General features: G+C 47.4%; 1 protein-coding gene across 1 annotated transcript in view; it reads right to left on the reverse strand.

Annotated features, from left to right (window-relative positions):
• LOC137345649 (dynein axonemal heavy chain 11-like) overlaps nt 1–2,951 on the reverse strand; it is a 622,812-nt gene extending 619,861 nt beyond the window's left edge. Inside the window, exon 1 of the mRNA XM_068008891.1 lies at nt 2,799–2,951. Within this exon, the coding sequence (XP_067864992.1) occupies nt 2,799–2,878 (80 nt within the window). The 5' untranslated portion in view covers nt 2,879–2,951. The remainder of the gene's footprint in view (nt 1–2,798) is intronic.
• Nucleotides 2,952–15,351: the final 12,400 nt, after the last annotated feature.

A 15,351-nucleotide genomic window follows, 5' to 3' on the forward strand; every position in this document is an offset into this window, starting at 1 on the left:
ACGCCCAGGACCGTGTTTTTCAAATGGCACCCTCACCAGGTACCGACCTGGCAGCCCGTTGTAAATCTGGCCCTATATCTCAGGTAACAAGGTACAAACCAGATTCATTAAGTAAAACTGAACTGAAGCAGGAGCAAACAGAAGATTTCCCTACTTTGCAGATTCTTGTGTAGTCCCTGTTTCAAAGAAACAACTCAAAATTCTAACTATTCTCAGTGGCATCATACTTGGATGCCCATGATGCTACTTTTATAGGTGAAATCAAATATTCAAGAGTGTTTCATAAGTTTCTGCTTGTAACTAACTGGCAGAGCAAAGATTTCACTGAAGAAACATTGATATGGGGTAAAGGTCCGAACTGAGACAAGGGACCAATGGTGTATCTTTTGTAATGCATGGAAGGAGCAGCATGAAATAAACAATGAAATGGAGGCAATATGAAGGTAAAAAGTCAACTGTTGAAACTAAATCACAAGAACCACAATCAAAATGGAGCGGTGTCCATGTACTCCTCCTGTAATGGAAATCCACCAACTCATCTGCAAAGATGAGGCTCATTGACCTAGTCTGAAATAGCACGGAGGGGGAACCCCTTTGCAATTGAAAGGAGCTATTGCATATTATTGACTCTGAACAACATGAATGAGGTAACAGAAGATGCTGGAGACAGTCTAACTCATAGCCAAACCTACATGAATAAGGTGTAAAGCAGCAACATCATAACAGAATGATTCCCATTCAATCATCAAACAATGGCCATGGTTATCATCCTGGTCCATTGTGTGAGACAACAGGGGAGAGGGCCATGCGACTCCTAACAGGAACGCCAATGTGATGAATTTTTACCTTAAGGAGGTAACTCTCTGGAGAGGGGGCGGGAGATCAAGCCAACATCACAGAAAGCCTGCGAGAAGGATCCAGCAGGCAAGAGAAGAACCCTGCTGACCAAGAAAAGCTACCACAGCAGAGACATCACAAACTGACTTGAAGACTAACCATCTGTGAAGGTAACAAACTACACACCACCAGCTTTGGGCTGTATTACGACCACTAGAGCTCTACAATACCCCTGCAAGTTCAAGACTCCAAATAATCAGGCCTGCAACTTTTTAAAAAAACTTTCCCTCCCGAAAAGACACAATAATCTGCTGTAAACCATGAACACTTACCTCACTTGGGACTTTAAACTACCTCTTACCCTTTCTCTCTATCTATCTATTCTTGTGTATGTGTAGGTGAATATGTGCATGAGTGCAGTTGCGATCATTTCAAGATTTATTTAAAAAGTTATTTCCGTTTACTTTTGAGAAAGCCTGTCATTTTTCTGTTTATTTGACCCTAAAGCCAGAGGCTAAAGCATCATTTTAACAAAACACTACTGCGGTCAGTTGAAAGGTGAACAGTGGGAACCACCCACACCCCTTACGACCTGTCCATAATGATTTCATGATTAAACAAAGGTGACAATCACAAATAAGCTTCAAAGGCACACAGAAACAACATGATTCTTTGATATAATCAGAACTGTTAATAAAAAACATCTCCGCTCAGTCCGCAAGCAGGACCCTGAGCTTCCGGTTGCTTGCCATTTCAACACTCCCCCTTGCTCTCATGCTCACATCTCTGTCCTGGGATTGCTGCAGTGTTCCAGTGAACATCAACCCAAGCTCGAGGAACAGCATCTCATCTACCGATTAGGCACAATACAACCTGCCGGACTGAACATTGAGTTCAATCATTTCAGAGCATGACAGCCTCCCATTTTACTTTCATTTTTAGTTATTTTTTCTTCCTTTTTTTTAAACATTCTTTTTTACATTTTTTACAATTTTTTTTTGCATTTATTTCATTTCATCTTAGTTTGTTCAGTTTGCTTACCCACTGTTTATTTTCAGGTTTGCACTTGCTGCTGTTCAATATTCAGTGTATTAACAACTAATCTGTGCTAATGCTTTGTCTTTCAACACACTATTAACATATTGTTTGCCTTTGCTCCGTGACCTTTTGGTCAGCTATGTGGCCTGGTCCAATCTAGACCTCCTTTGTTATCTCTTGCCCCACCCCCACCTCACTTGCTTATAACCTGTGACTTTTCTAATATTTGTCAGTTCCGAAGAAGGGTCACTGACCCGAAACGTTAACTCTGCTTCTCTTTTCACAGATGCTGCCAGACCTGCTGAGTGGTTCCAGCATTTCTTGTTTTTATTTCAGATTTCCAGCATCCGCAGTATTTTGCTTTTAATTATAATAAAAAACAAGTCTCACACTGAGTGTGATATCTTTCCCATCAGTGAGACAACTGTAAAGGCCTTGGGCAGATGCAGTCAATTGATGGCCCAGTGTTCAATATTAACTGTTTCTAACACCAGGACTATCTTTGCATTTAACACTCATGAGGCAGTCCACCTTGACACATGTGAATATTTGCTCATGAAGAGTTATCAGCTTATGAGACACAATGGGACTAATTTTAAATTTCACCACTTGGGCAGTAATGTGGCAGAGCAGATTGCCCAGCCATTGTCTTCAATGGGATAAACATCAGATGAGTTCTAGAACGGGCAGGTGATCTACTCTGCCACATTACCTCATAACTGGTGAGGCTCAAAATTGCCCCCCAACATGTCTTTCATGTACATCACATTGCCAATTGGCTTTTCTAAAGTACTGATTAATATAGAGATGAGTGATTACATGAGTAATTAATAGAAAGACATGCCAGAATTTTAAAGTGCACAACTTTCAACTGTGTATATGAACAGTGTTAACAAATATGTTTGTTACACGTTTCACCTTACTTGGTCCCATTCCCCTGTTTCTGACTGTTGCTTCCCATTTTGGCTGTGATGCTCGGTATAGGCAGCAGGGTCCGTCCCATCGCTTGACCATTCACAACATAAACCTTGTTTCTGATATTTTCCACATGACGGTCTACATCTTGTGAAATAAACTGCGGCCATGCTCTGTGGTTTCTCTTGCTTGAAAGAACTGGCACCAGAACCTAAAGAAAATGCCCGGAGAATATTTATTAGTTTAATTGTATTGCATTGCTGATATATTCTACAATGAGAAAATAATAATGACATGTTAACAAACCAAGAAACACATCAAACCATCACAGCCTAAAAATAACATAGCCAGCATCCTTGTGATTTGGAGCACAAAATACTTTCAAGTCCAGGATTAAGTACTTGAGCTTTGGTAATTTGTGGATACCTGTCCTTTCTTACCTATGGCCGAGGTTTAAATTTAGTGTGTAACTGAGCCATTTCAACAAGTCCCAGGTTTGATCTTTGCTCAGTTCAGTAACCTTAACTAGAAGATTGCTTACTTTTTAAATAGTTTTGGCAAGATTCAAATTACACTTTCAGGCCTCAGTGAGGGAGAAAAATAATGATATAGAATTTCTGTTCTGCATCATCTTTTTTTTATTTCCAAAATATACATTATTCATAAAAATCTGTAAAAAAAAAATACATTACAAAACAGTTCCAAACAGCACCAGTCAAAAAACACAAAACAGTGCAAAGGAGGTCAGTTTCCTTCAATACAGGAGTGAGTTGCCTCGCACCCCTTCCATTTCATTTTTCATGCCATATACATTTTACAGCAAATGAACATTTTCCCGATACAGTTCGAGGGGTTTTCCATGGATCCAGCCCCTCAGTTCAGCTTGGTGGGGGGACCTTACACTGTGGTCTTTCCCCATTGAGCCTTTGCTGCGGCTGCCCCAAGCTTTAGTGCGTCCCCCAGCACGTAGTCCTGGACCTTGGAATGTGCCAGTCTGCAACATTCAGTCGTGGACAACTCTTTGCGCTGGAAGACCAGCAAGCTTCGGGCAGACCAAAGGGTTTCTTTCAACGAATTGATAGTCCTCCAGCAGCAGTTGATGTTTGTCTCGGTGTGCGTCCCTGGGAACAGCCCGTAGAGCACAGACTCCTGTGTTACAGAGCTGCTTGGGATGAACCTCGACAAAAACCACTGCATTTCTTTCCACACCTGCTTTGCAAAGACACATTCCAGAAGGAGGTGGGCAACAGTCTCTTCCCCACCACTGCCACCTCGAGGGCATTGTGCGGAGGGGGTGAGACTTCGGGTGTGCAGGAAGGATCTGACGGGGAGGGCTCTTCTCACCTCCAGCCAAGCTACATCTTGGTGCTTGTTTGAAAGTTCTGGTGATGAGGCATTCCGCCAAATGACTTTGGCGGTCTGCTCAGGGAACCATCCGACAGGGTCCACCATCTCCTTTTCCCGTCGGGCCTTGAGGACATTCCGTGCAGACCACTGCCTGATGGATTGGTGGTCAAAGGTGTTTTTCCGCAGAAACTTTTCCATGAAGGATAGGTGGTACGGCACAGTCCAACTGGATGGAGCATTCCGCGGCAATGTGACCAGGCCCATCCTCCACAACACTGGGGACAGACAGAATCTCAGCACGTAATGACACTTGGAATTTGCATACTGGGGGTCCACACACAGCTTGATGCAGCTGCACACGAAGGTAGTCATCAGGACGAGGGCGATGTTGGGTACATTTTCCCGTCCTTACCCAGAGGTTTGAACATCGTGTCCCTCCGGACCCGGTCCATTTTGGATCTTCAGATGAAGCTGAAAATGGCTCGGGTGACCGCCACAGTGCAGAAGTGGGTATGGGCTCGACCTGCGCCACGTACAGCAACAACGTGAGAGCCTCGCACCTGATGACCAGGTTCTTCCCCATAATGGAGAGAGATCACTGCTCCCACATGCTCAGCATATGTTGTACCCTGGCTACTCGCACCTTCCAGGTTTGGGTGCACGCCCCAGCCCTTCTGAACCATATCCCCAGCACCTTCAGGTAGTCTGACCCAACAGTGAAGGGGACAAAGGATCGGTCAGTCCAGTTCCCAAAGAACATGGCCTCGCTCTTGCCGTGGTTAACTTTGGCTCCCGAGGCCAGTTCGAACTGGTCGCAGATGCTCATCAGTCTGCGCACAGACAGTGGGTCCGAGCAGAAAACGTCATCCATGTACACGGAGGTTTTAACCTGAGTGCCTCCACTGCCTGGGATTGTCACCCCTCTTATGCTCGCATCCTTCCTAATAGACTCAGCAAAGGGTTCAATACTGCAAACAAACAAGACAGGGGAGAGAGGACAGCCCTGTCTGACTCCAGATTGGATCTGTTCTGCATCACTATCCATTGACCACAACTGGTAAGCCTGTTAAGATGAAGAGCAGAGTTCGGTGAGATTCTGAAGAACCACCACTGATTAGTAGTGACCACGGCCAGCACCTTCAAAATAGGCAGGACAACAGGAGAATACTGGACCAAAAGCTCGAGAAAAATTATAATCATAATGAAAGATATTTGAGAAATGCATTGCTTTAATAAGAGATGTAATTTAAGATTATATATTATATTTTATTAAGGTTGATTCAGCAATCCTGGGGAAATGGTCCTAGATTGCTTTGTGCACAGATAAACTCACACTGAGTGCATAGAATCACAAAATATACAACACAGAAGCAGGTCATTCAGCCCATCGAGTCTTTCAAACTGGCCCTTTCAAAGATCTATCAGTTAGTCCCACTTCCCTGTTCTTTCCCCATATCCTTGCAATTTTTTCACCTTCAAGTATTTATCCAATTCCCTGCTGAAGGCTACTGTTGAGTCTGTATCCACCATTTTATCAGACAGTGCTTTCCAAAATCCTAACCACTCTGCATCATCACTAAGACGGTGTTACAACCAGGTGAGAAAGGTGTCTAGGGGTTCCTTTAGCCTTCACCTGGTCTTACTGTAACAGGGTTTTTTTTTTTAAAACACACTGTGTTTTGAGCTCCCCCTTGGTGAATCCTTGTTCACCGCTTTCCAATTATAAGACAAAGAAATGAGCACAAACAAGCTTTCTTAGGTTTAAAGAAGAAAAGTGAAATTTATTAAAACTTAAACTAATTTGGTTAACGCCTACTGATACACACCGCGCCAGCATGCATACGCGATATGCACATGCAAATAGAGACAGAAAAGAGCTGAAGAAAAATAAAGTGAAAAAGTTTGAGGCAATCTCCGAAGGGGGGCTTGTTACTGTGTTTTGAGTTCGCTATAGAGTCCTTGATTGTAGGTCGTCTTGCTTTTCATTGGGGCCCAGTAATCTTCTTAAACCTTGATCACTGTAGGAGCCTTTTCTCTCTTGGGGTTCATGTGTGTTCAATGGGTCTTCAGTTCCTTGAGAAAGAGATGGAAGCAGACAGGAAAGAGATGTTCTCAATCCAGGAGTCAGGAGCTTTGAGTTCAAATTCTCAGTGGCAAGTTAAAAAAAAACCTCCAACAGCCAGTTGGTCATGTGACTAAACTCATCTGACCAGGTCGGTTCTATGTTTTGGGTGGGTCAGGGGATAGTTCCTTTGTTCCAACACTGTCTGCTAGTATGAAAAAAAATGTTTTTCCAGCCAGGGCTTGGCAACCCCTTGTAATAGGCCATCTTTTCTTCCCAATAAGAATTTTAAAATTTAATGTCCATGTGGTGAAATATATATTTTTTAGTTTAGAGAAACAGCACTGAAACAGGCCCTTCGGCCCACCGAGTCTGTGCGACTATCAACCACCCATTTATACTAATCCTACACTAATCCCATATTCCTACCACATCCCCAATTGTCCCTATATTTCCCTACCACCTACCTATACTAGGGGCAATTTATAATGGCCAATCTACCAACCAACCTGCAAGTCTTTTGGCTGTGGGAGGAAACCGGAGCACCCGGAGGAAACCCACGCAGACACAGGGAGAACTTGCAAACTCCACACAGGCAGTACCCAGAATTGAACCCGGGTCGCTGGAGCTGTGAGGCTGCGGTGCTAACCACTGCGCCACTGTGCTGCCCTATGTGTGCCTCATTCTTGGCAGGCGGGGCCTGCAAGACAACTGCCTATTTCCACCTCCATAACATCACTGAACTCACCCCTGCCTTAGTTCATCTGCTGCTTACGCTTTCATCATGTGCATCATCCTTGGCTCAGCTGGTAGTACACTCACCTCTAAGTCAGAAGGCTGTAGGTACAAGATTCACTCCAGGTACTTGAGCACAATAATCTAGGCTGACACTCCAGTGCAGTACTGAGGGATGAGCTGTTAAACTGAGGTCCTGTCTGCCCTCTCAGGCCGATATAAAAGATCCCATGGCACTATTTGGAAGAGGAGTTAACGCTGGTGTCCTGGCCAATATTTATCCCTCAATCAACATCACAAAAAACAGATTATTTGGTCATTATCACGTTGCTGTTTGTGGGAGTTTGCCGTGCACAACTTAGTTGCTGCATTTCTATATTACAACAGTAACTTCATAAGTACTTAATTGACTGTAAAGCACTTTGGGACCTCCAGTCGTCATGAATGGCACTATGCAAGTCTTTCTTTCATGTATCCCCAGACTTGACTATTCCAACGCACTCTTGGCTGGCCTCCCATGTTCTAACCTTTGTAAACTTGAGGTATTCCAAAACTCTGCTCTAACTCACACCATGTTGCTTTCACCCTTGTGCTTGCTGACCCACACTGGTTCCTGGTTAAGCAACTTCAATTTTAAAATTCTCATCCTTGTTTTCAAATCCCTCTAAGGCCTCACCCCTCCCTACCTCTATAATCTCCTCCAGCTGCAAACCCTCCATGATACCTGCGCTCCTCCAATCCTGGTTTCTTGAGCATCCCCAACTTTAAATACTCCACCATTGGCGGTCGTGCCTCCAGCTGCCAAAGCCCTAAGCTCTGGAATTCTTTCCCTAAGCCTCTTCTCCTCGCTACATCTCTATCTTCCTTTAAGATGCTCCTAAAAACCTCCTTCTTTGACCAATCTTTTGATCATCTACTTTAAGATCTGCTTATGTGGCTCGGTGTCAAATTTTGCTTACTAACGCTCCTGTGAAATGCCATGTAACATTTTATTACATTGAAGGCACAATATAAATACAAGCTGTTGCTGTTGCATAATAATGTTTCTCTTCACGTCTCCTCTGGTTCTTTTACCTTAAATAGTGCCCTCTGCTAATCAACTCTTCAGCCATTGGAAACAGTTCCTCTTTATTTAATCCCTCTAAACACTTTAAATACTTCTATCAAATCTCCTCTAAGCCTTCTCTGCTCTAAGGAGAACAACCCCAATTTCTCCACTCTATCCATGTAATCCCTCATCCCTGGAACCATTCTAGTAAAATTCTTCTGTCGCCTCTCCAAAGCCTTCATCTCTTTCCTTAAGCGTGATTCCTGAAATGGACACAATACTCTCGCTGGTGCTGAACCAGTATTTTGTAAAGGATTAGCATAACTTCCTGGCTTTTTTATTCTATGCCTGTTTATAAAGCTCAAGATCCCATAAGCTTTCATCACTTTGTTAGCCTGCCCTGCCACCCTCAAAGATTTTCACACAAACATCCCCAAGTGTCTCTGTTCTCGCATTAACCCTCAGCCTCCCCTTTAAGATTGTGCCACTTAGATTGTGTTGCCTCTTCTCATTTTTCTGACCAAAATGTATCAACTCCCACTTTTCCGCAGTGAATTTCATCTGCCATATATCCGCCCATTCCGCCAGCCTGTCTATCTCCTCCTGAACTCTGTTACTACTGTCCTCATCATTAACTAAATTTTCAAGTTTCATGTGATATGCAAATTTCAACATTGTGCCCTGTACCCGCAAGTCCAAGTCATTAATGTATATCAGAAACAGCAGCAGTCCTATTACTGAATCCTGAGCAACTACACTGTGTACCTCGCTCTAGTCCAGGAAACAGCCATTCACGACAACATTCTGCTTTCTATCCCTTAGCCAATTTTGTATCATGCTGCTACTGCCTCTTTTGTCCTATAGGCCTCAATTCTAATACGTGGTACTTTATCAAATGCCTTTTGAAACTCTATACACAACATCAAATGTACTGCCCTCGTTCACCCACTTCATTAACTCATCAAAATTTCAAGTTAGTCAAACACAATTTGTCCTTAACAAATCCATGCTGGCTCTCCTTTATTAGTCCATATTTGTCCAAGTGGCTGTTCATTTTCTCCCAGATTATTGCTTCTAAAACATTCCCCAACATCAGTGTTAAACTGACTTGCATGTAACTGCCAAGCTTATCCTTCTCCTCTTTATTGATGTAACATTTGTATTCCTCCAGCTGCTCTGCAATTTCTACCCTTTCCTCAGCAACCTGGGTTCCATCCCATCAGGACTGGGTGGCTTATCCACATTATGTACTCGCAAACTGTCTAGTACCTCCTCTTTATCTATTTTTATCTCATCCAGTATCCCAACAACCTACTGGTTTACTGTAGCTTTCGCAAAGTCCTCTTCCTTTACTCATCTAGTACCTCAGTCTTGCCTGCTCCCTTAACCAATAGATCTCCAGGTTAGTCCCTAATTGGCATCACTGCTCCTCTGACAACTTTTTTTTATTATTATTATGCTTACAGAAAAGTTTGGATTCCTTTCTATGTTAGCTGCCAATCTATTCTCATATTGAACATAAAAGAGAACCAAAAAAGTCAACATAAAAGGGAACCCAAAAATCTTCTTCTGACATGTAAATAGCAAGCAGATATTAAGAGGAAGGATGGGGCCTATTAGGGATAAAGAGGGTGATATATGTTTAGAGGCACAAGGCAAGGCTAGAATACTTAATGAGTACATTGTATCAGTGTTTACTAAAGATGAGGATGCTGACAAAATATCAGTAGAAGTGGAGATAGTACAGGTAATGGATGGGGTGAAAATTGAGAGGCATGCGGTACTGGAAATGTTGGCTATGCTTAGAATGGATAAGGCACCTGGTCCAGATGGCTTGCATTCAAGGTTGCTAAGGGAAGTGGGGTGGAGATAGCGGAAGGGCTTACCATAATCTTCCAATCTTCCCTAGATTCAGGGGAGGTGCCAGAAGATTGGAGAGTGGCAAATGTAACACTCTTATTCATAAAAGGGTGTACGGACAGTCCTAGTAACTACAGGCCAGTCAGTTTGACATCAGTAATAGATAAGTGTTATGACCAGGGTGAGAGTAATACACTGTTATACTACTCCACCGGTCATAGCATATCACAAGGTTTTCCACCTACCAAAGACTAGCCAAATTAAACACTGTATTTTACTTCCAATAAAGCACACCAAACCAGGTCTCTCTAAACAATAACATTAACTATTTATTAGAAAAGAAACAATAGGTCTTACCCACTAATGAGATAAATCTATACATGGAAAAAAAACCTTATTTCCTTAACCCTCATGTACACACACATACATTCAAAAAGAAATGGTTAACCGGTTTCAAAAAGGGGGCTTTGGATTATAACTGTTTCTTAGAAATAGAAGGAATAATAAAAAATAATTGGGTGTCACATTCTGGTTGGATGTTTTTGGTAGGTGAGGTGTCCCAGAGTCGAATAGTCGGATGCCATTCCAAGTCTGTCCAGGCGAGGTTGATGAACAGTCTGTGATGGGTAGGTGTTCACAGCAATTTAACTGCAGCAGGCGTCATATAAGTCTTCCATCCGAGGTGTAGCAACAGGCCTGCATTCTTCAGATTTCAGGATTTTCTTAGAACACAGGAGGCAGCAGGAATCTCACTGGATGCAGAAATTCTTCAGACACTGGAGGCAACCGGAATTTGCCACCTTTCAAATGCAGGATTCTTTTGCAAGTCTCCTTTGCAGAGAGAGAGGTAACACTTTTCTGGGTCTTTTCTCTGTTGCTCCAGGCAGGTCAAGCAAAGATTTCAAATGCCTGCTCTTTGTCTAACTCACAGGCTTTCACAGGGTCCAAAGTAAAAAAAAGCAGATTCCTAAACATGGTCACATGTCCAGACATAGTGTCTCCCCCTTGTCACTCAAGCTGCTCTGAAGGTCAAACCTGTGTGATTTCATTGAAACTGCTAACCTTCCTGTCCTTTTACAAGTTTAACTTCCTTTCAAAACACCCATAAAAGTTCAACTCTTTATTCTGAACTTCCTTTCAAAACATTGCTGGAATTCCAATTACAAAGTGATTCCTGACAACGCAGCCGGCCACTGACGTCATCAGGCTACGCCCCCGTGCGCACATGTGCAGATGGGTTCCTGCTCTCTGCGCATGCGCTGCGTTTTGACTTGCCAGGACCAGTTAGCGCATGCGTCGATGAAGTCATCGCGTGACGTGTACATCTTCGGGCAACGCGCCTGGTCGGTCTCTGCGCTTGCGCTTTAAGCGTACAGCAGCACAACGCCAACGGGTATTCACGCATGCGTCAAGCTTCGGCGCGAGTTTCTGAAAGTGGAAGGAGGAGAGGTTTCGTCGGGCATTTTCTGGCATTTTATCGTTTTTATTTAGTCATTTTGGAGATTTCAGTCTGCTTCATTTTTATTAGAAAAGAGGAGATTGCTCCAAGGTAAGTTGCTCTGCTGTTGTAAGTTGCTCTGAATACATTTCCATTGTCTGGGGCACTGCATGTGCTCCAGTCTACTGCACTGCACTAAAATCCTTTCCATTGTCTGGGGCTGTGTGCATGCAGTACATGTGGCTCCAGTGCAGCGAACAGCTTTCCATCTAAACGGTCACTTTCATTTCTGTAACGTTTCTACGGAGTATGCCCCCCCACCTCTCCTAGGGTCAGTTTAAGTGTCTACAGACTGCCTTCGTTGTGATTTCCTGGATGGAGCAATAGCTGGTCGACCACCTCTGCACAACCTCCTCTGCACTGCGAAACAGATGCGCACCAGCTTTTGGGACCTTGTCATGGTGCACATGTAAACTGCTACTAACAACACACCTGAGGATGGCTAACGTTTTGGTGAGGGCACGAGGAACTTGGGCGTGCTCATTGAATGTCTGAGTTACTTTTCAGGTATCTCGCCCTGGGCTGTGAGGTCTTCATCAGTGTGAATTTCAATACGAGCAAGAACAAACTGTGTGTCAGCTCCTACCATCTTGTACATACCGGTCATGTTTTGGATCCAGAATGTTTATGCTTCTATGCAAGGAGACGACAACTGAACCAGGGTGAAAGGCAGAAGGTAGAAGAGTTGGTCAAGCTGCAGGCTGGGAACAAACAGCTGAAGGATTATATCGAGCGTTCATTCAACAAGGCCGTGACCCTTAGTGATATTAGAAATGTAAAGTCCCGGCTCAAAATTGGGGATGACAACATGGATGCACTGTGTGGTGCGCTGGAGAAGATTCAGCAGGACAGGGCCAAGGTGCAGGTTGGCCTGCAGGGAAGCAACATCCTCTATATTGCCTTCATGACACCAGCTATGAAGGGCCACCTGCAGGCCTTTCCTGAACTGCTGTCCATGGACGGAATGTACAAAGTAAACAAATCCGGCTACGTTCTGCACCTGGTGATGGCGCAGAACAATGTTGATAGGCGCAGGGCTGTGTTCTATGCCATGGTGAGGAACGAGACGGCTCAGATACTGGACGAGATTGTGGGTTATTTTGTCGATATCATGGGATCCAGCGCCTGCCGCTTGAGATCAGCCATTGTGGATAAGGACATCAATGAGATCAATGCGATCAGGAAGCATCTCCCAGCTGCAACGGTTCTCCTCTATCAGTTCCATGTGATGCAAAGCATGAGGAGGAAGATCAGCAGCTACCCATTGAACGGTGAACTGAGGGATCAGTTGTTTATGATCTGCAAGGAAATGAAGTGGGAGCGCACATTGGGATGCGTTTGGGGAATATTCACCAAGAATAGACTGAGCTCAGACTCTTGTGACTTTGCCTTCTTCACATGGACAATACAGTAGTGGAATAGAGAGCCAAGCGTTCATTCACCACAAGGCTCTCCAGGAACAATCTCTTTAGTTCTGCATAGCAGAGACTCGGCCTGTCTGTCTCATGGGAATGCTGGCGACACAACACTCATGTATCCATACACAGCAGTGCCTCGAATGCTTCATGTACTTAATAACATTTCTCAATAATTAAACAGGGAATGGTTCAGGTTTTTGATGATATTTTCCCCGACTTTGCAACTGCACTTCAGATATTCAACTGTGGTGTGGTCCTTGGGGAGGAGGAGGGGGGTAGAGGGGAGAGGGGGAGGTGGGGTGGAGAGGGAGAGGTAGAGGGGGAGGTAGAGGGGGAGGTAGAGGGGGAGGTAGAGGGGGAGGTAGAGGGGGAGGTTGAGGGGGAGGTTGAGGGGAGGTTGAGGGGGAGGTTGAGGGGGTAGATGGGGGTTAGGGGGCACGTGAGGGGGCAGAGGGGGGCACGTGAGGGGGGAGTGGGGGGGGAGTAGGGGGGCACGTGAGGGGGGAGTGGGGGGGGAGTAGGGGGGCACGTGAGGGGGGAGTGGGGGGGGAGTGGGGGGGGAGTGGGGGGGGCGGAGGGGGGAGCGCGTGACGGGAGGGGCGTGACGGGAGGGGCGTGACGGGAGGGGCGTGACGGGAGGGGCGTGACGGGAGGGGCGTGACGGGGGAGTTGGGGGGGGGTGACGGGGGAGTGGGGGGGGCGTGACGGGGGAGTGGGGGGGGCGTGACGGGGGAGTGGGGGGGGCGTGACGGGGGAGTGGGGGGGGCGTGACGGGGGAGTGGGGGGGGCGTGACGGGGGAGTGGGGGGGGGCGTGACGGGGGAGTGGGGGGGGGCGTGACGGGGGAGTGGGGGGGGGGGCGTGACGGGGGAGTGGGGGGGGGCGTGACGGGGGAGTGGGGGGGGGCGTGACGGGGGAGTGGGGGGGGCGTGACGGGGGAGTGGGGGGGGCGTGACGGGGGAGTGGGGGGGGCGTGACGGGGGAGTGGGGGGGGCGTGACGGGGGAGTGGGGGGGGCGTGACGGGGGAGTGGGGGGGGCGTGACGGGGGAGTGGGGGGGGGCGTGACGGGGGAGTGGGGGGGGGCGTGACGGGGGAGTGGGGGGGGGCGTGACGGGGGAGTGGGGGGGGGCGTGACGGGGGAGTGGGGGGGGGCGTGACGGGGGAGTGGGGGGGGGCGTGACGGGGGAGTGGGGGGGGGCGTGACGGGGGAGTGGGGGGGGGCGTGACGGGGGAGTGGGGGGGGGGCGTGACGGGGGAGTGGGGGGGGGGCGTGACGGGGGAGTGGGGGGGGGGCGTGACGGGGGAGTGGGGGGGGGCGTGACGGGGGAGTGGGGGGGGGCGTGACAGGGGAGTGGGGGGGGGGCGTGACGGGGGAGTGGGGGGGGGGCGTGACGGGGGAGTGGGGGGGGGGCGTGACGGGGGAGTGGGAGTGGGGGGGGGGGGCGTGACGGGGGAGTGGGAGTGGGGGGGGGGGCGTGACGGGGGAGTGGGAGTGGGGGGGGGGGCGTGACGGGGGAGTGGGAGTGGGGGGGGGCGTGACGGGGGAGTGGGAGTGGGGGGGGGGGGGCGTGACGGGGGAGAGGTGGGGTGGAGGTGTAGTGGGAGAGTGTTAAATTCAGAACCGCCTGAAGAGGGGGATGCAAAAGGCAGGGACCAGACAGCTGAAATGCCTGCAGTACAGTTGAGAAGTAGGGGAGAGAGAGCGGCTGGAGGGAGTGACTGGATGGGGGATCTGTAGCTGGAGGGAACGGCTGGATGGCGGGGGCTGGAAGCGAGAGGCCGTAGAATGCCGCGGGGAGGGAGCGGCTGAAGACCGCCAGGAGCTGGGATTGGCCGGTACGTCTTTTGCTGTTGCAAGTTTATGGTGCATGCGCAGAAAAACACACTCCTCCTCTCTCCCCTACCCTTTCTGGCCGCTCCCCCCCCCCGCCACCCCGCCCGTCCCCGGCCCAATCCGCTCCGCACCCCACCCCCCCCGGTTCCCCCCCCCACCCCATTCCCCAGCCCGCTCCGCTCCCTCGTCTCCCCACCTCCCGGTCCCGGGTTGCTTGCTCACTCTCTCCGTCCCTCCGGCCATTGTGTGCTGCCATGTGTTTAGGTTAGGTTCCCTTCGTATGATTAGCACCATTTTTAGTCCTGGCAGCTGCCTGAAGTCACAGACTATGACGTTTTACTGGCACATGCTGCATTTGCGCATGTGCCACTGCAGCACCACCTAGCGGTAGCATTGTCAGCAAATGCAGCCTTCCAATTATTTTTGCAGGTGTCCATCACAGAGCAAAATCCTTCTTTCATTTTTTTTTAAACATATAGCAGTCCAAAATTTTAGTACAAAAATAAAACCTTTTGTGACAGTAAGGTTTTAGAAACAATAATCAAGGACAGAATCACCAGGCACTTGGAGAGGTTTGCGTTAATTAGAAATAGCCAGCACAGTTTGTGAAAGGCAGATCATGTTTGACTAATCTAATTGAATTTTTTAATGAAGTAACAGAGAAGGTTGATGGACACAATACAATGGATGTTGTCTATTTAGATTTTAAGAAAGTGTTTTACAAAATACCACATAAAAGGTTGGTTAACAAAACTGAAG

The sequence above is a fragment of the Heterodontus francisci genome, chromosome 2 (genome assembly GCF_036365525.1).
Source record: "Heterodontus francisci isolate sHetFra1 chromosome 2, sHetFra1.hap1, whole genome shotgun sequence".
NCBI lineage: Eukaryota > Metazoa > Chordata > Chondrichthyes > Heterodontiformes > Heterodontidae > Heterodontus > Heterodontus francisci.